This window comes from Cheilinus undulatus, linkage group 4 (genome assembly GCF_018320785.1).
Source record: "Cheilinus undulatus linkage group 4, ASM1832078v1, whole genome shotgun sequence".
Taxonomy (NCBI): Eukaryota; Metazoa; Chordata; class Actinopteri; order Labriformes; family Labridae; genus Cheilinus; species Cheilinus undulatus.
This window is the reverse complement of record NC_054868.1, coordinates 36,740,275-36,761,084: the sequence shown is the minus strand read 5'-3', so window position 1 is coordinate 36,761,084 and position 20,810 is coordinate 36,740,275. Positions and strand designations below refer to the sequence as shown.

Below are 20,810 nucleotides of genomic sequence, written 5' to 3'. Positions count from 1 at the left end.
CAAATAAAGCAGCATATGGGCCAACACGTGCTGACATCCTTACGCTTTACTGTCATAATAATTTAATTTTACCTGAAAAGATCTGTCATGTATCTAAAAAATATCTAACATGCACTCAGATTTGGTTGTTTCACTGACTGGAAAAAACACAGGAGCATCAGCAGGGGGGAAATTTTAATGCAATTATACACAATGCTGAGACTACAGCTAGGATATACAGCACATACTCAGTGTTACTAAAATGAAAACAAAATTTAGGATATTGAAAAAACTCATATAGAAAAATACAAATACAAAGCTGGTAATGGCAGTTTTGGACATATACTGGCATTGAACACACTAAGGCACCTTGTGACTTGAGCACATTAAAATCATAGTGAGGTAAACCCTGTTAACACAAACAAAAGACTTACAGCAGCAGATCTGAAATCATGTGTTGCAAATCTACTGCAATGGATCTACAATACCTTTGCAACAAACTGCCCATCACTGAGAGCTGATTTAAAAAAAGAAAAACAAAGAGGACTTTGCAGGACGTATCTTATAAATAAATTACATCTATAAAGAAAACACACAAAGACATCACGATGACCCTTCCTAACACGGTTTGCTGAAACATTTCTTCCATATTGATTTGTTTTTGGTACTGTCATGTTTCTGTCCATTTGGTAAGACTGAAGGAAAAATACCACTTCTGTGGATTATCAGGCGACACTGCTGGGGTATCAGAGTCACATCATTCCTCTCGTGTGCTCTGTACCATGGAGTACTTCTTGCAGGGGTTCTTAAAGCAGGCAGGGGGCCAGGTGATGGGCCAGCTGTACGAGCACGGCACAGCAGTTTGGACGTTCCTCTCCAGGAAGTTGAACAGCGGGTTCCACCAGGTGTTGGTGAGGTAGTTGTTGGGCGAGCACTTCAGAGTCTGCCAGGAGAATCAAATGTATCAATTTAGAAGAAAAGCAGTAATCGTATCTTATTTTTGATTTCTATTACTTCCTTAAACACTGCAGAGGAGACAATGAGTGAAAAGAGACATTAAATTAAGGAGATAATCACATGTGAAGTCCTCTTTTAAGGAATTCTTAGAATTACAATAACATGAACAGAGGGACTGAAAAACAACACTACAGTGCATTCAGAAAGTATTCAGACCCCTTCACTTTTTTATTTTCTTATGCTGAAGCCTGATGCTATGTCAATTTTATTCCCAACTATATTACTCTCAGTACCCCATCATGACAAAGTGAGAACAGAATTTAGCAATTTTTTTAGAAATAGAAAAATGAAGTATCACACTGACATATGTATTCAGACTCTTTGAAAAACAACTTGAAATTCACTCAGGTTTCTTCTATTTTTTGGTATTTTTGTTGAGATCTTTGGTAAAAAAAAATTTTAAGTTTGTTTGTTTTGTCTTTTATTTTAGTATTTAATTATTATTATTATTATTATTATTATTATTTTATCATTTGTTTTGATGTACTCTGCTTTGGCAACAAAGGCCCTTAACATTCATGCCATTGAAGCATTTTATGAACGTTTGAACCTTTGTTGAGATGTTTCTACGTCTTGATTGGAGTCTACCTGTTGTAAAATAAATTAATTGGACATGATTTGGAAAGGCACACACCTCTCTTTAGAAGGCCTCATGGCTGACAATGCATGTCAGAGCAAAACCAAGCCATGAGGTCAAACGAACTGCCTGCAGAGCTCAGAGACCGGATTGTTGCACGGCACAGATCTGGGTAAAGCTGGAAAAACAAACTTTTACTGCACTGAATGTTCTGAATGAAGATTAATGAGAACAACAATGATTTTTTTTTTCAACTGTAGCCTCAGGCTCAAAATAAGAAACTTGAAAAAATGTGAAGACTGTGTCTGAATACTTTCTGAATGCATTGAATATCTGCACATAACAGCATTCAATATCAGATTTTAAAGGCTTTTCTGAAAGCTCCTGTATTTAACTTACTTTGTGTTTTATTTGTGCCGTGCAAGCATTAGTACAGTGTTATTGTCAAAAATTAGTTTCTGTATTATTTTGATAGTCAGATGTAATCTTTATAGAGAATCTCTGCCAGAAGACTTTTGACTTGTCCAATGAGTTGTGAGGATTTTTTTTAAGTAAAATTAGTGTGCTTATTTCACATCACTGTGGCTGCAGGGAGATCAATGGAATAAACAAAATGTACTAATAAATACATTTCGGAATGCAGTTTTGTTGAACAGACTCCTGCTTCCCAAACCTGAGCAGTGCATCTCTCCTGGTCTCTGCTCAACATGGAGATGTTGCTAAATATTACCAGGGTTAGGGGACTGGGGGATGAAGTTGTAGCTTGGGAGACAGAATGTAAATATTTTGACAAATATTTTGTGTCTATTAAGGCAGCCTTGTCGTTGAGGCTGCTGTGACAGGACATGGGCAGTTTCAACTATAAAAATCAAATGTTTTGGGCACCGGTATTTCCTGTCTCTCTTCAGCTGTCCTATCAAATGAAGGCAAAACACCCCAAAAATTGTCTTTATAGAAAATAAAAATCACAAATTTCTTTGGCTTTTGAAAACTGTTATACATTGTTATGAATCCTCAAGGTAGCATCAGTATTTAAATAAAGAAATCTCAGTGCAATTATTCTACATAATGTGCCTTTAAATCCCTCATCTGGCCCCCTAACCAAGTCTGCTTATTTTCAGCAGCTGTGGCAGAAGCTTTAACCCCTTAAAGCCTGTTGTATCATATTTGATACATACTTTGATGATACCTCAATCTAATAAATATTACTAAAAAAAATCTAAATACAATCTAATAAATGATAGAAATGCCCTCAAGTGGATAATCAGTAACCATAAACACCTAATGTATCAAATTAGATACAAAAAGTATATATGTTAAATTTTATAGAAATTCAGATTTTTTAGGATTTCAGCTGAAAGTGAAATAAACATTTCAGTTCCAAAAAATGAGAATTTTCTGGCTATAATTTGTGTATTCAGGCTTTAAAGGGTTAAACACTAAAAGTTAAAATATTGAAATGATTTTTTTAAGCTGTTTTATGACCTGTGAAACCCCCTCACAGGAGCTTTAAGTTGAGACTTGTTTAACAAGTCAACAATGATTACCTCCAAATATACTGTATGTTATTTGTCATCAAACACTAACTGTCTTCTGACATTCTGCCTTTTGGCCAGTAGAGGGAGTAGTTGACCATGTTTGAGAACCTCATACTGACAGCTAAGAGGAAAAGTCTGTTACTGCCGTCCTATGATTTCATTCCAGTAAATATTTAATAATTTACAACAAAAAGAAACTTTTATTTGAAGAAAAAAATGCTGCTCTAATTGTCGTTAACAAATTGCAGCATTGTATAACCACATCTACTGTCAAATGCTCTGTGCAGTGTGGTTATTGCGTAACAAGGTTTAATGAGAGGCTGCCTTCCGCTCTGAAGCTCTTTACACTTTCTAACCCCCAACCTTCACACACACACACACACACACATACACAAACACACAAACAGAACTCCGGTGTTCAGACCTGTAAGTTGGCCATGGTGTGGTACCACCAGAACAGGCGTGACGTGATGAAATAGGCCACGACCACATCCACGCTGTAATGCTCATGTGCCACGAGGATGCACACCACACCCACGGCACTCAGCAGCCAGCACATGAGATGATACCACCAGAATGACCGCGGCGAGTCTGCAGAAAAAGAGAGAGGAGACGGGAGGGTTGTTGTGACAACATCTGTTAGAGGGAATTCAGTGCAATGTGACAGAAAAAAAACAATTTCTGCAAAGTATAGATGGGAAGACCTACAGCAAAGAACATGATAACACATAAATATTTCAAAATACTGGACTAAACATCCTCTGGAAACATCTTAGTATCTGTTTAAGAAGTCTGTTAGAAACATAATTAAATCACTGTTGCCAAGTCTGCTCATTAAAAAAGACTTTGGTCCTGTTGTCCTTTAAAGTTGCCTACACCAAACCCTCCTGTCAGCTGTGGGTTTTGGGATGTTTTTGCGATATTAACCTTTGAAGACCCTCGTGTACTTATGAGGACTTTGCATTTTGCTTTTCCTATGCATAGTCATAATTTCGGCTAAATTTGCTATTTGTTGAGATAAGTGTTCTGAATTTTCTCTAGAAGTTTTAGTAATTTGTCTGGATATTTTAAAGAAAATTGCCTGGAAATTTCCAGTATTTTTGTGGACAGTTTTGGGAAATGTTTGTATATTTTGGCGAGTTTTATATGAAGTTTGGAGAGAAATTTGCTTTTCTTTTTTTGTCATTTCATGGGAATTTGAGAGATTTGTACGGATGTTTAAGGGGTTTTTAAATTCTCAGGCATTTTAATGGTAATTTGGGAAATGAATTTGTAATTTGGGGAATTTCATTTAAATTTTACATTGTTATCATGGAAATTTAAGGGAATTTTGATGTTTGGGTGAAACTTCCTTCATTATTTATCATTATGGAAATTTTGGGGACATTTTTTATACTTTCACTTATACTTAGAGTTTCATTTGAAGTTTTGGGGGAAAAACTTATCAGATCCTCCTGACACTGTAAAATCAAATCAGAAACTGCTCAAAAATTTTTTTGAAGCTATTAAAGTTTTAAAGTAGGATAAATTGATTTTTAGTTGGGGTAACTTGACTTTTTAAGTTAAATGACACTGTGGGAACTCTTCTCCACTTAAACATTTTGTCTAAATACAAGTCATTACTACATGTTCCAGGACTTTTCGTAAAGCTACGTGGTCTTAAACTAACTGAAATTTTCCCTTATTTCTGTCACATACACAATATTGCCAAAAGTATTTGCTCACCTGCCTTGCCTCGCATATGAACTTAAATGACATCCCATTCTTAATCCATAGGGTTAAATATGACACTTTCCACAAGGTTTAGGAGTGTGTTTATGGGAATTTTTGACCATTCTTCCAGAAGTTTATTTCTGAGGTCACACACTGATGTTGGACGAGAAGGCCTGGCTCTCAGTTTCCGCTCTTATTCATCCCATAGCTGTTCTATCGGGTTGAGGTCAGGACTCTGCAGGCCAGTCAAGTTCATCCACACCAAACACTCATCCATGTTTTTATGGACCTTGATTTGTGCACCAGTTCACAGTCATAATGGAACAGGTAGGGGCCATCCCCAAACTGTTCCCACAAAGTTGGGAGCATGGAATTGTCCAAAATCTCTTGGTATGCTAAAGCATTCAGAGTTCCTTTCACTGGAACTAAGGGGCCAAGCCCAGCTCCTGAAAACCAACCCCACACCATAATCCCCCCTCCAGCAACTTTACACTTGGCACAATGCAGTCAGACAAGTACCGTTCTCCTGGCAGCTGCCAAACCCAGACTCGTCCATCAGATTGCCAGATGGAGAAGCGCGATTTGTCACACCAGAGAACGCGTCTCCACTGCTCTAGAGTCCAGTGGCGCCATGCTTTACACCACTGCATCCAACGCTTTGCATTGCACTTGGTGATGTATGGCTTGGATGCAGCCGCTCGGCCATGGAAACCCATTCCATGAAGCTCTCTATGCACTGTTCTTGAGCTAATCTGAAGGCCACATGAAGTTTGGAGGTCTGCAGCCATTGATTCTGCAGAAAGTTGGCGACCTCTGTGCACTATGCGCCTCAGGATCCACTGACCCCGCTCCATCATTTTATGTGGCCTTCCACTTCGTGGCTGAGCTGCTGTTGTTCCCAATCGCTTCTACTTTGTTATAATACCACTGGCAGTTGACTGTGAAATATTTAGGAGCGAGGAAATTTCACAACTGGACTTGTTGCACAGGCGGCATCCTATCACAGTACCACGCTGGAATTCACTGAGCTCCTGAGAGTGACCCATTCTTTCACAAATGTTTGTAGAAACAGTCTGCATGCCTAGGTGCTTGATTTTACACACCTGTGGCCATGGAAGTGATTGGAACACCTGATTTCGATTATTTGGATGGGTGAGTGAATACTTCTGGCAATATAGTGTACTTTAACCTTGAACATTGATGCCGCCCAAGAGAGGTCAATTCAAGTGACAGTGAACAGTCTGAACCAGGAAATCCTCTTCCATCATGTCCAGTATACCATACGCTGAATAAAATTGTTACTCCTACTGACGGGACTTCTCTAAATGAGTCAGAAACTTCACTTATAGTGCAAAAGTGTCTATTGCCTGAAGGCTTTCTGGGAAAACTCTGCAAATTAAAGAATGATTGTCAAATAATTTGAGTACATGTCAAAAACACTTGGAATGACTAAGTACTGTTTACTTAAAACTAAAAGTATGTTCAATCAACACATAAAAATAGAGCTGCAGTACCAATTTTGATTTTTTTTTTTGGTCAACACAACTTGTGTGTTTTAACAACCTTCAACTTTTCGGTCTTACAGTTTATCCCATATAAATGGGAAAAACGAAAAATGTCCTCCAAACAAAAGTTCAGGTCTCTGGTGGTTAAACAGACTCCGACACGTAGCATTCTGAGTTTTATTCTGCTCTAAAATTTTGAAGAAAAAAAGCAAAACAAGTTATGATGTACTGGTCGATGCAATGCAAAAATAAATTCACATATACATACTCTGATCGAGCAACCTCTCTCACACACATTATGATAGATAGGTTGTCTATTTTGGGCTTTTTAAAAATGTATTTGAAAAGGCAAGTCACTTCTTTTGGGCTCATTTCCATACACCTAATTGCTTGTTTCTATTGTGAAATCTGGCAACGCTGATATAAATGTAGTTCCTGTTGTCTTGTGCAGCTTGACCATAAATCCTTTATTCACTCAGCTGCCAGTTTATTTGGTTAACAAAGCTTAAAGTGAAGCTGTCTGTTAAAAAAAAAAAGACTGGCAAAGAATTCCAGTTATGGAGCCTGTTATAGCCTTTAAATTGACCAGAAAGTTGGATTTTAATCTCTCTTGAACCATTTAAATGTAAGTGGTTGAAAGGCACAGTTTCTTTCAGAGATATATTCAGTTTTGCTCTGATTTTACTCAAAACAGCACATCCAAAGAGATATGATGCAAAAACATGCATTCTAAACACAACTGTAGTACTGGCATCACATGTCACGTTTGCATCCTATTATACTCCAGCAGGTCCATGTTTTCATACATAATTAATGTGAAATTCCCATAAATTATTCCATGCAGACAAACAAACAACAAGTGCTCTGAGTACTCACACTCCTTGATGAACAGGTAGGTGAGAGTGAGCATCACAGTGTGTCCACTGTAGAGGAAATCTCCACACATAAGATGGGAACTGGTAATGGACAGACCTCCTCCTGAGACCAGGCGCAGGATTCGCTGGAGTTTTGCCTGAGAGTCTCCATGGAGCTAATGGAAAACAGGGAGTAAAAATAGAGAGGGATAAATAGATCACTGCAGAATCAGCAGCAACATTAGATCTGTCAATCAGGATTAATTTCAATTATGAAGTGTATGTATGAAGTGAATTATTTCCTATTATGCACATTACAGGTTCCCACAAACAAACATTACATATTCAAATCATTTCTTAGCATAAACAACCTGAGAATTATTCTTTTACATATTCTATATGTGTATAAAATAATTTATTAAACACGGTTTGGGTCCAAATAATAAAATTTTATTGACACACCTTAATTTTTGTTTATATTTCCAATCTATTTTGATTATGAAGGTTACATGGCTGAATGCCCAATTCAGACTAAGTGCGTGTTTGCTGCATGAAGGCTGTGGCATGTGTCAGCTCAGGATCATGCCGTCATGGCTTTAATAGCATTCTGTACAAATGAGGTGAGTACGGTTTCTTCTTATAAATGCTAAACTGGGATTTTACTTTTATTTGTCTCTTGAATATATATTATTTATTATGACATGTGCTGCTGACCTCTTGGCCAGGTCACCCTTGTAAAAGAGATCTTGATCTCAATGGGTTTTATCTGGTTAAATAAAGGTTTAATAAAATAAATAAATAAATATAAAAAAAAATAGTAATAATAAAAAAGCACAAACTGGAAGTGCAACTGTACTGTTTTTATCCTCCTTGTGACACACTCTACTGATGTGGAAATGCAAAACAACAGTGGAAGTTTATAGAACGACTTTATTATTAGACCAGTACATTTAAGTTTATGGCCTTTATCAGGTCATCAAAATCCAAATTTCATCCATATTCCAAGAATGTGGACATACATGTCTGCTAAAACAGGTTAAATTTTGCTCTCTTTTATAATTTTTGTCTGTTTTAGCCAAAAGACATGTGTAGCTTGTGGAAAAAATAGGCGAGCCCCTTATTCTTTAGATTCTCATTGTGCGAGATGTAGCCCTCACACAGACAGTCTGAAAACTCTGACTTAACATGAACATCAAAATAAAAATCAAGCTGTGACACAGCTGTCCACCTCTGAGACTAGGTCCATGTTCCATCCATGCATTTTCTTCCGCTTATCTGAGGCCAGGTCATGGTGGCCTGAGGCTAAGCAAGTTGGCCCAGACATCTTCTCCTCAGCTGCATTTTCCAGCTCCTCCTGGGGGATTCTGAGGCATACCTAGGCCAGATGAGATATATAATCTCTCCAGCAAGCCCTGGGTCTACCCCAGTTCGAGGTGCCCTAAGGAACTCCACAGAGAGGTAACCAGGAGGTGTCCTAATCAGATACCCGAACCACCTCAACTGGCTCCTTTTAAGACTCTACTTTGAGCTCCTCACTCTGTCTTGAAGGCTAAGCCCAGCCACCCCCCTGAGGAATCTCATTTTGACCTATCTATGATCTCATTCTTTTGATCAGTACCCAAAGCTCATGACAATAGGTAGAGGTTGGAACGAAGATGAACTGGTAAATTGAGATCTTTGTCTTCTGGCTAAGCTCCATGAAGCGTATGCAATACTGCCAATGCTGCACTAATCTGTCTTGGTTGTGGGGCAGCAGACCAGCTTTTTACTCTGACAGAGCTTCTTGAGAGAACTGGGAGTGTGCTCATCCAGTCTACATGTGTTTTGTGGATCATGTCGGAGGTACTGCAGGAGTATAGGATCCCAGGCCGCTGAGGCAAGCCATCAGGTCCCTGTATGACCAAAGTGAGAGCTGTGTTCGGATCCTTGGCATTAAGTCGGACACGTTCCTGGTGCATGTTGGCCTCTGCCAGGGCTGCCCCTTATCTCCGGTTCTATTTGTGATTTGCCTGAACAGGATCTTTAGGCACAGGTTAAGGAGGAGGGTTTTCAGTTGGGTGGCGTAAGAATTTCATCTCTGCTTTTCGCAGATGATGTGAGTCTGTTTGCTTCTTCATCCAGAGACCTCCAACATGTGTTGGGGCAGTGTAGCTGAGTGCAAAGCAGTCGGGATGAGGGTCAGCACCTCTAAGTCTGAAGCCATGGTTCTCTGCCAGGGAACATTGGATTGCTCCCTCCAGGTGGGGAGAGAGTCTTTGCCCCAAGTGAAGGAGTTCAAGTATCTCAGATCCATATTTGTCTATAGACAAATACTCAAGCACTTCTCCGGTTATGACGATGACCATGCTTGATCTTTAAACAGGAAGGAACCAGGCTAACTGTTGCCCATTGTCCTTAGTATTAATGCTAAGTTAAGAGACTATAACTTCAAATTGATCATGCAACAGTTAGAGTGGTTTTAATCCTCTCATCTCAGTCTCTTAAAGAATCCAAAGGAACCTGTCTTTGAAATAATGATGCATTCCTTTACGTTTGCTGTAGACGTTTTCAACTAATAAACATCATTTAAACAAGTAAATGACATAATCAAGAAACGTGCTGTCAATCTAAAAGTAGCTTCAGGATCGAACTGATACAATAATCTACACCAATAATATTAGTCCTGTGCTTGTTGATGAAGCTACTTTGGCTATGATACCTCACTAAAAATGGCTGAAGATAATAAGCAACCAAAGGTTGAAATATACTGTCTAAAACATGTAAAAACCTTGAAGAGACAAGAACTACTGTCTGCTGTCTGACCTCTCATCCTTTAGCACTACAAACTGCAGCAAACAACAGCCTGAGAGCACATGTTTTTGATCAACACTGATGCACTTCAATATTGTTGGTGTCCTGAGGCAGTAAAAGTGAAAATGGCTTTTTTATAGCCGCATCTCTTGCATGGTTGTGCAAAATGAGCCCCTCAGGGTGAACGAGAGTACACGGCTGAACGAGAACAGCTGATGCCACCTCTGATGTTTGCATGCTTCTCACCTTAGGAGCACAGGTCATGTGTATGCCAGGTACAGGCAGGGTGGTGATGTACATAGTCACACAACGGTACAAGTACAGGGTGCCTATGAGAAAGAAGAACCTCCTGCATGCGATTGACCTGCAAAAATACAAAATTACGACAAAAGCTGAGTAATCTATAATTGTTTATGTTTCGTGATTGTGTAGTACTCCTTATGACTTGGCAAACATTTGTAGAAAAATCTAAGAGTCTGAAGAACATCTTGTAAAGAGTGATGTATAAGGAATAAAGAAAGAAAAAGGAAGAGGGGGCTAAAAACTACAACACAATGCCTCGTGGAGAAAGGACTTTCTTTCAGGCTGATGGAAAACATACAAATGCCAAATAATGTGTCATTTTAACTGACAATATTGAAACACTGAGGTGTACTTTTTTTCATATAGTCTGTTAGAGAAGCGCTGTGTGGTCAGAGAACCGCTTCTGCCCTTTTCTGCACACCTACTCAAACGCACATGTGTGTTTATGTGTGTGAGGAGAGAGAGGAAATGTGAACTGGTGCACAAATTATCTAAATAATTCTAATGCTGACTAGATGTTTCCTACCACTTTGCCTGTATCCAGCAGGGCAAATCCTGAAGGCAGTGGTGGAAGTTCAAGAGAATATTTAGAATATGATTAATTTATGGTCCCATCCACGCCAGGGAAATCAGTTAAATTGTGTAGGGAAAAACACGTTTGTAAAGTTTAGGGATGTACTCAATGTATGTAGAATCTTCTCTGATAATGCAGCGTACCGGTCCATTTAGAGCTTTAAAGTACTGACTTTCCTCCATTCCCATTTATTCCTAATGGCATGTCCCCCACTTTCTGACCCCCAGTGGACATTTTGGATCATGTGACTACAAACAACCTATATGCCATGCATTTGGAAAGTATTCAGACGCTCACCTTTTTTGAATTTTAGTTGCAGCTTGATGCTATAGTTAAAAAAAAAAAAAAAAAAAAAACATTTTATTCTCAGTAATCTACATTCAGGGCCCCATCATGACAAAATGAAAACAAAATTTTAGAATGCAAATTAAAAAAAACAACTAAAATATCACATTGACATAAGTATTTCAACCATTTGCAAAAACACTTGAACATTAGCTCAGATTCCTCCCATTTCTCTTGATCTTTGCTGAGATGTTTCTTCACCTTTACTGAATTCCATCTGTGGTAAAATGAATTTATTAGACATGATTTGGAAAGGCACACTTCTCTATTTAAGGCATAACAGCTGACAATATACTCCAACCAAGGTGTAGAAACATCTCAGCAAAGATTGAGAGGAATTGGAGATTGGAGTTTTTGCAAAGTGAATCCGAAAACTTATATTAATGTGATATTTTATTTTTAATAAATGGAAAATTTCTAAAATTCTGTTCTGACGTTGTCATGATGGGGTACTGAGTGTAGAAATAATGAGAATAAACGTTATAGTTTTCAACTGTAGCATAAGGCTGGCTACAACATAGCAAAGTTAAAAAAGGGGAAGGGGGTTTTAATACTTTCTAAATGCATTGTATACAGATATTTAAAGTGCCACAACAAGAAAACCAGCTTTAGATGTTGAGATCACAAGGAAAAATAAATGAGTGCAAAAAAGTATGGATGCATGACCACTTTGGGCTTCCATAATAATAAGCTAAGCTTTGTTAAAATGTGACTGATCCCTTTCATGTGGTCAAATTGATTCAGACTGTTTAAAATGAGCAGAAATCTTCCCTGTAACAAGGTTTAAATGGCACTGATGATTTGGTGAAATTGCTTAGCCCATTTGTTGTCAGATGTTTGTCTCCATATCCTTACTCTGTAAAAATAATCGAGAAAGATAAAGACTTTGTGGTGAGAACTGAATCTAACAAAACATTTCTCAGCTTTCCTTTGTGGTTTCTTGTGTCAGTTCAGAGGCTGCTCTTTTAACCACCAAGGAACCTTTAACATGGCAGTTCATAAGAAACAGGAAGAGGTATGTATGTCACAGCATATAATCACAAATATAGACAGTTAAACTTAAACCTGATCAGCCCTTTCTTGGGTTTAAATTACAGGTGGTTTTTAATGTCAGACCCTATTTTAAGGCTGGTGTTAGTCTGCAGTTTTTAAGAGACAAATCATGACAAATAATATAAAGCATCCTTTAAGCCAAAAGAAAAATATTTGAAGTAGAAGTGTTAATAGGTTTTTACTTGTATCGGAAGAAGAACAACTGGATCAACCAGATTGCCAGCAGCACCATGCCGTTGATCTCTGTCACTGTGAACGCCCAGTTGACCCGGTCGATATAGTCAAAGAACTTATCAGGAAGAGGTGGGCTGATCTCTTTAGGCGGCACCCTCTCGTGAACCACAGTGATGACGACTGTTGTCAGGACCAAGTTAAAACCAGCGTAAAAGAAGGCAATCACCGTCTTCCACCACTCCATGGGTAGACGGCTGACCTTGGAGTCTGGCACAGAGATCTTCACATAGTCATTATGCCTCCCTATGCCCTTTCGAAAGCCCCTTTTTGTGTCCTCTCCACCTGGGGTGTGGACAGGGCAGGTTTTATTCCCATTAGGCACGGTGCCCCCCTCCATTCCTGGGTTCAGATTGTCAGCAGCAACAAGCTCCTGCGATGCCATTGGTGCCTGCACTGTCCATCCACAGGCACCACTCCTCTGGGTTGAGGCTTTTGTAGCTGCCAGGAAAAAGAAGACAAGTTTAGACATGGACAAACTCTTGGATTTGACAAGTACAACCATAATATTGGCTTCTGTACAAGATAAAGCACACACAGGTAAAAAAAGTTGGATGCATTAAGAGTGTCAAATCAATATGAAAAGCAGGAAAAGATTAACTATCATTTAATTTAGTTTCCTCCCTTCCTTATCCTAGAGACTGAGCTTTTATCAGTATTCCACTGGCAGAATGGCCTGTTTTAGTCAGAAAGGCTATTTCTAGCCTTAAATGTGGTTTGATGATTTAACACTGTGTGCTATATTTTCCTTTCCCTGGACATTTACCAGAACCACCATGACAGTTTTTTGTTTGGATGTTCAGCCAGACTCTTATTTTGGGCCCTCTAAAGACTTTCCACCCCACAGATTTGGTCCTAAACAAGGTGCTGCCATGACCACAGCAGGCCTTAATAGGCAAACATTATGTGTAATACTAATAACAGAGGAATCTTCCATAAGAGCAGGTCGAAGTTGAAAAGAAACATCAAAAAGGTAGTAGATTATTGACATACTGCTAAACATCCAAGCCTGAAGGACTCTGTATGGACACCTGCTCTACCAGCTGAGACAAACTAGTGCCCTTGCCATTCACTTGGTAGCTGTGTTAGAGCTTTAATCCATATACAGGACATTTCAGATAGATTATTGTGAGTTGCTTAATGGAGAAATATGACCATTTTGATAACCTACTGCCCAGAGTGGCTCCAGAACATCCGCCTAGTGTGTTTTAAAACCATCTCCGTGTAGCTTTCGCTGTTTACTTTAGGGCATTATCTCGCTGAAAAAAAAATCTTCTCCTAAGCAATAGTCCCCCTGCAGACTGAATAAGATTGTCCTCCAGGATTTACTCATATTTTGCCACATTCATTTTACCCTCCACCTTTATAAGTCTTCCAGGGCTGGCTGCTGAGAAGCATCCTCACAGCATGATGCTGCCACCACTGTGCTTCACAGAGGGGATGTTGTGTTTGTGGTGATGTGTAGTGTCTGGTAGCCAAACATAGTGTAGTCTGGTGGCCAAAAAGCACTATTTTGGTGTCATCAGACCAAAGAACTTTTTTTCTGCTTGACCATGCCTTTTAGCAAAATCAAAGTGGAGAATTAATCTGAGATTTCTTCAACAGTGACTTTCTTTTTGCCACTTTCCCATAAAGCTTTGACAGGTGAAGAACCTGGACAACAGTTGCTGTATGCAGAGTCTCGGGTCTTCTCTCACTAGTCTCCTTCTTGCACAGTCACTCAGTTTGTGAGGACATCCTGATCTAGGCAGATTTATACATGGCCATATTTCTTCCATTTCTTGTGAATGGATTTGATTGAACTCTGGGAATGTTCAGTGCTTTGGCTTTTTTTTTTGTATCCATCCTCTGAGTTATACTTTTCAATAACCTTTTCCATGAGTTGCTTGGAGTGTTCTTTTGTCTCCATGGTGTAATGGTAGCCAGGAAGAGTATTTAACCAGTGACTTGACCTTCCAGACACAGGTATCTTTATACTACTTACTTAGTTTATATTACATATAACTTTGACATTTGATTTTCACTTTGACATTAAAGAGCTTTTTGTATTTTTTTTTTTGTCTAAAAAGCTAAATTATGTTGACCGTGACTGATTTATAAAAATCAATAAAATTGTAAATTATCCAAGGGGGTGAATACTCTTTATAGGCACTGTAGATGTCCTGTCTAAAATAAGGGAAAAGTTGCAAAAATAATCAATTTTGAAAATCAGGCAAGCTTATTTATTCTTGGCTAATCAGACTAACAATAGCACTAGCACAGAAACAATCAAATGAGCATATTGAGGAAGAAGAAAATAAAACGGAGAAGACAACGACAAAAAAAAGTCAGAGGTGAACTTGCGTGCAATGTTTGTTGTTGAGCTCTCTCCAGTTAATGGCCTGAGAGCACTGCAGCAATGACCATTTTCATTCTTTCATGTCTAAAAGGCTTCTAACGGCTCCATTAATGGATTCGTGGATACCGCTATCAGTCCTGAAATGCATCACAATAAGTGTCATCTGGGATGCATACAGAATGGTATGTTTACTTGCATGGAGAAGAAAAAACTGGCATAAGTACAGAAGATGGGATAGAAATAGAGTATGGCAGGAGCTGAGAGAGCTGCTGAAAGGATCAGTTTCCTCTGAATCAATTGTTGGGAAAATATTATTACAGTAGAGAGAGGCTTATGTGATGGTAGAATGGCCTTTGACTAACCCAGAGCAGATTCTGCCTCTGTTATGCAATTGATGGATGGGCAGTGGAGCTCGAGTCAGACAGACTTTGGGGAATTAAAGGAGTCATAAGGTATATCTAAACTGAACAAGATGATAAATAAGATTAGCAAGAGCAGACAAACAATACAAGCAAATTACAATGGCATCTATTTAGAGTGATTATGTTTCAGCTCTATGATTAGTTATGTCAAGGTTATCTATGCTGTCCATTTATTTCTGGTACAAGCAGAATGTTTTAGCATGATTCTAAGAGTAACCGAATATTTTTGGTTTTGGAGTAAATGATCAATAAAGCCTTTAGAGCCAACTGTATCATATTCGATAGACAATTTTGTGAGACCTATGTCTAATCAACATGATCAATAATTTCATTAAAAACCATTAGTACACAATCTGATAAATAATAAAAACGCCCTCCAGTGGATTATCAATTTCCTGAAATGCCTAATACATCACATATGATAAAAAAAAGTAAACTTTTATGGTAATGTACTGTATGTCTTTTTAGATTTTGGTAGGTTAAAGAAATGAGATTTCTGTGGCTTTGTGTACCTGAAAATAAAGGTACAGAGAGCATAAACCATAAAATCACTGCTTTGTGTTTAAAGGTACAATCAAGCCAACTTTTAGTCATACCTAACCTTGTCTTTAAGTGGACAGAGGTGCACAATACTTTTAATTAGAAGGTACAGGAACAACAAATTAGGTTAATTATTGTTTGATTGTTAAGAAGAAGTATGACCATATTTGACATAACAGTCCAGACTCACAGTACTGTATATACTTGTTGCTTTACAAGCTTTCATTTGAAACACAAAACCTCCCCCATCAGGTAGACATTATTTCCTTGGTTGATGTGGAGATCAATGTGTTTTTGTTTTGTCTTGAATCTAATAATGTTACGATGTCATCAAACAAATGATTATGAGTTACCATGCAAATTGCACTCTCACCCTCCTCTCATTTTCTGGATCCATCTTGACAGAATATCTATTGAAGGTTAGTCTAATATTTGGCTGTCTCAGCCTCTATTAGCATCACTGTCTATCTTTGCAGCTTTGTTGTGCTTGCATGCAAGTTCAAAATCAAAGTTTTAATTTCTATGTTAATTGAGGCTACAGAAAGACTGTGGTTATGATTTACAGTACTGGGATTACTTTTTGCTGAGGGGCAAGATGATAATTAGTTTTGTGGTGGGAAAAGGAGAGTGTACATTACGAAAGTTTAATTATATCTAGGGTTGTCCTAGCTTTTTGAAAAAATTCCAAACGGTTGTTTTCTGTAAAGATCTACTGATTTTTGTTGCACAGTACTTGTAAACACTGAATAGCACAGTAACCTCAGGGTTGTGGTGGATTCTACATCTTTAAACCTACAGACTGGGCCTTTATGTTGTAGATTTATATGATATTATATTTATATAGTATATTTAATGGTTAATGCGCCTGTTAAAGATTAATGTGTAATAAAAAGGACACTGGGGACATTTATTTTGTGCTTTCTGTGAGACTATATGGAAGGTCAGCAGTCTCCATTAGGCCAGTCTTCCACTGGCCCCCTCCTCCCTAGTGTACAGTACACAGTGTTTTCCCACCAGCCGGAGCACCCATGCTCTCTAAAGGGATGGGTGGTGATGGAAAACTGGCAGAAAAAAAAACTATTCCACATGGTCACAGTCTGTAATGGATAACTTGGCTGCCTCTGCTTGCACAAGCTATTTCAAGAGAAGCCACACGGTTGCCTTGAAGGCTGTATTTTACTCCAGGGTTACCAAGGCTTTGACTCCATTTTGGGGCCTCCATAATAACATGCTGCTATTGCTGTCCACTCATTTTCTTCTTCGCATCATGCAGACCATTTCATCAAAGAGAAGGTTAAAAAAAAGTCACATCAGAGGAGGCCCAACCCTCTTGACATTAGAGAGAAGAGCTGACTACATATGTCAAAAGATCTTATTGTTGTAAATCAGGCTTTGAAAAACATGTTCACCAGTGCGATATCTTAATTGTACTCATATTTCCCACAAGTGTCAGCAATGGACGCTAAAAATGTATTGTTAAGAGTGTTACAAAGGAGGATGCAAGACAAGCTTTTGACAGCAGTTTTAAATTACTTTGGATTCATGTCAACAGCTTGTTTCTATGATAACTCTGGGAAAATCTCCTCAGTGGTGCTGTGATTAAAAATAGTTTTTTGCTTTGCTTGGCTTGCTACTGAAAATGATGTTCAGTTGTAGTAACACTAATATAGTCCACCACTGTGTAGTCTTAATGTTCTGCACCCTGCCCTTTTCCTAAGGGACAAAAATGGCCAGCCTTCACTAAATCCCTAAAATAAATAGCTACACTGAATTTTAAACCCAAAGTTGTTTTTACAAAGCCACAGAAATGAGCTCTAAATGCATTTTTATTGAATATAATAGTCAGGTTTTCATGAGAATAGTCCTTTCGTGTGTTCTTAAATACTGTACAATAAGGACTTCAACTAAAAGCACCTGTCCTCTCCCACTGTAACCATATCTCCAATCTCCAACCCTCATACAGTGCCACCCACATGGATGTTTTACTCTTTCATTAATTTTAAAAATCAATCACAGTCAATATAATCTGTCTTTTTTTGACAGAAAATATCTGTAATGTGAAAGTGAAAACAGATTCCTACAAAGTAATGTCAGTTCAACAAAAAAGTGTAAGACAAAATAAGTGCAGAAATGTTCACCTCCTTCAAGTCAATATTTAGTATGCACCTTTGGCTGCAATCACAGCACTGAGTCTGTGTGGATAGGTCTCAGTCAGGTTTGCACAGCTGGACACTGCAATTTTACTCCATTCTTCTTGCAAAACTGCTCAAGCTCTGTAAGGCTGTATGGAAATCGGGTGCAAAGGGCCCTTTTCAAGTCTAGCCACAAATTCTCTATTGGATTGAGGTCTGGGCTTTCATGCGCACTTCAGATCATTCACCTCGTTGTCTTTAAACCACTTCTGTATAGCTTTTGCTGTATGCTTCAGGTCGTTGTCTTGCTGGAAAATAACTCTCTGAATATGATTGTCCTCTAGGATTTACTCATATTTTGCCACATTCATTTTACCTTTTACCTTCACAAGCATTCCAGGGCCAACTGCCGAGAAGCATCCCCACAGCATGATGCTGCCACCACCATGCTTCACAGTGGGGATGGTGTGTTTGTGGTGATGTGCAGTGTTTGGCATCTGCAAAACATAGCATCTTGTCTGATGGCCAAAAAGCACCATTTTGGTGTCATCAGACCAAACTTTTTTCCACTTGACCACGGAGTCTCCCACATGCCCTTCAGCAAACTCCAGTCGAGATTTAATCTGAGATTTTTTCAAGAGTGTCTTTCTTTTTGCCACTCTCACATAAGGCTTTGACTGGTGAAGTCAAAGTTGCTGTATGCAGAGTCTCTCCCATCTCAGCTGCTGAAGCTTGGAACTCCTTCAGGGTATTCACAGGAGTCTTGGTGGCCTCTCTCACTAGTCTCCTTCTTGCACGGTCACTCAGTTTGTGAAGATGGCCTGATCTAGGCAGATTTACACATGTGCCATATTCCCTCCATTTCTTGATGATGGATTTAACTGAAGTCTGGGGGATGTTCAGTACCTTGGACATTTTGTATTCATTTCACTTTTAGTGACAGATCTGTACCAGTAAATTTGACAGTCCTGTTTAAGATGGGGCGTAAATGTTTGAAACCACAATAACATTTACTTCATTTGCTTTATCCCATGACTACCATATAACACCAGCTCCTTGTGCAAAGCTGTTCATCAAATACACAAATACATTTCATTTGTTGACAGAACAAATAAAATGTGTCGACTTTCTAGAAAGACATGCAGTGTCAAAGTGTACTAGCCAATTCAGCAACACTGTACATGGATTCAACTCTATTGACTCTTTCTTTTCTGGGTGCCATAACCACATGTGGGGTTATTACATCCAAATAGTAATGTTAGGTTTAGGGACTGGGTACCTCCCATGACTCCCATATATTACAGGGTGGTAGTCCCTAACATGTGATGTGCGCAGCTGGTTTTGAAGTTTACTTTTGGGATGTAGCACTGTGGACCCACACACTGTGTTAACCACCATGTTCCACATGAGGCTCTTCTGGGTGGGGCAACAGGTCATTGGATGTCCTATAATTAAGCCCTCTCATTTTCAGTCAGAGCTAGAGCAATTCATAACTGCTAACTGGATTATTACAATGAAATTAAAGTAGGACACAGCTGTGCCACAAGCAAACAGCATAAACAACCTGTGAGACCAGTGTAGAAAGTCAGAATTTAATACTATTTCAAGAGCTATATATCTAGCAGTGTGCATCCTTATATATAACTCGCATATTCATACCACACGTTTTCTTCAGCATCATGATCAGGTAGATGTATAATGAAAAATCTCCTAAATATTTAAATTGGCTAATTTTGCGAAATAATAGGCCCTGTGCTACAAAAGACAGAAGAAAGATTACTTCACCACGACGTTTCTCTGTCTATTACAGCAAGCCTGATTAAAAAGTTGTCTGTCATCATGAGTGTCTAATAAAATACAATCCTGCTATTTCATTCCATGCCAGATCACACAATGTTCCCACAATTCATCTTCTTAACACATGAAACCCAACACAACACGAAGACACTGATTAAGATTCACATGTTGCACGGTTTATAGCATCCTACCTGCCTCCCTCGGGCCTCCTGGCGCCTCTTCCTGTACTTGCAGCTCCTTGAATAGCTGATGCTGTGTGATCGCCGCTCTGCTCACACTAGACTGCTGCTACGTTGTACAGTGCCGCTCGCTTTTTGAGGACTCGCTCCTCCCAGCGTATGGTCTCACATCCATCCAGCCTCCGTATCCTGCCTCCTGACGAGCATCCCCTCTAATCCACAGTTGGCTGTCCTATAATCACCACGAGCTTCGTCCTGTAACTTGGTCCATCTGAAGACATGTCCTTAAATATTCGCTTTTTAACAAGTTAGGTGGAGTAGCAGGATATTTGTGGGCCTGTTTGTGGGTGGCAGTTGTTATCACTGATACAGCCTGGTGTAAGCTAAACATTTTCCTCCAATAGTACGGAAACGTATTGCATTCAAATACGATTTTTCTCTGTTTTACTGAATTAGGGGCATCATTATCTCGAAATGACAAGATACGTTTTGTGAAATGTAATTTTCTGCCGTACTTTTCTGAGAGTTACATCACTACGAGGTATTGACGTTATTAACTCAGAAAAAAACTACAAAAAGACATTTTCTTGATTGAAGCAAAGCACTGATCTACAGTGGCGTTGTATCAGATTTTGTTTATTTTTTAATATAATTATTTTACGAAATATTATGTTGTTTTATGTTTCCCTAAAAATACTCTTATATTTGTAGCCATGTCAGTTTTTAAAGAAACCTGTAATTTAACAAAAACAATGATTCTTGCAGAAATTAATTACTAAATCATGACTGTGCTGAAACGTAATTTCTTTCCTCTTTACAGTATATGAATTTTCACTATTAACAGCCTGTTCTGTGAGAACTGATTTCAGATCAGTTGAGCCACTGAGTCACACGTTGACATGACAGGAACAAACCAATAACCC

At 38.7% G+C, this 20,810-nt stretch overlaps 1 protein-coding gene across 1 annotated transcript; it reads right to left on the bottom strand.

Moving 5' to 3' along the window:
• Positions 1 to 172: 172 nt before the first annotated feature.
• On the bottom strand, positions 173 to 19,978 carry sgms2a (sphingomyelin synthase 2a). Its single transcript, XM_041785613.1, has 6 exons — positions 19,900 to 19,978; positions 12,431 to 12,920; positions 10,220 to 10,337; positions 7,206 to 7,359; positions 3,536 to 3,702; positions 173 to 922 (listed from the first exon to the last, which is right to left on the bottom strand). The coding sequence occupies exons 2-6, from the start codon at positions 12,862 to 12,864 to the stop codon at positions 737 to 739; spliced, it is 1,059 nt and encodes a 352-aa protein (XP_041641547.1). The 5' UTR covers positions 12,865 to 12,920; positions 19,900 to 19,978; the 3' UTR covers positions 173 to 736.
• Between the last annotated feature and the right edge of the window lie 832 nt (positions 19,979 to 20,810).

What these genes read in the sequence shown, in the direction of transcription:
- sgms2a (XM_041785613.1), bottom strand. Translation starts at nt 12,864, where the DNA reads ATGGCATCGCAGGAGCTTGTTGCTGCTGACAATCTGAACCCAGGAATG. An exon ending in TTGTTCTTCTTCCGATACAA is followed by an intron (nt 10,338 to 12,430) that starts GTAAAAACCTAT and finishes GTATTTTTGCAG; the next exon opens with GTCAATCGCATGCAGGAGGT. An exon ending in ACACCATGGCCAACTTACAG is followed by an intron (nt 923 to 3,535) that starts GTCTGAACACCG and finishes TTCTCCTGGCAG; the next exon opens with ACTCTGAAGTGCTCGCCCAA.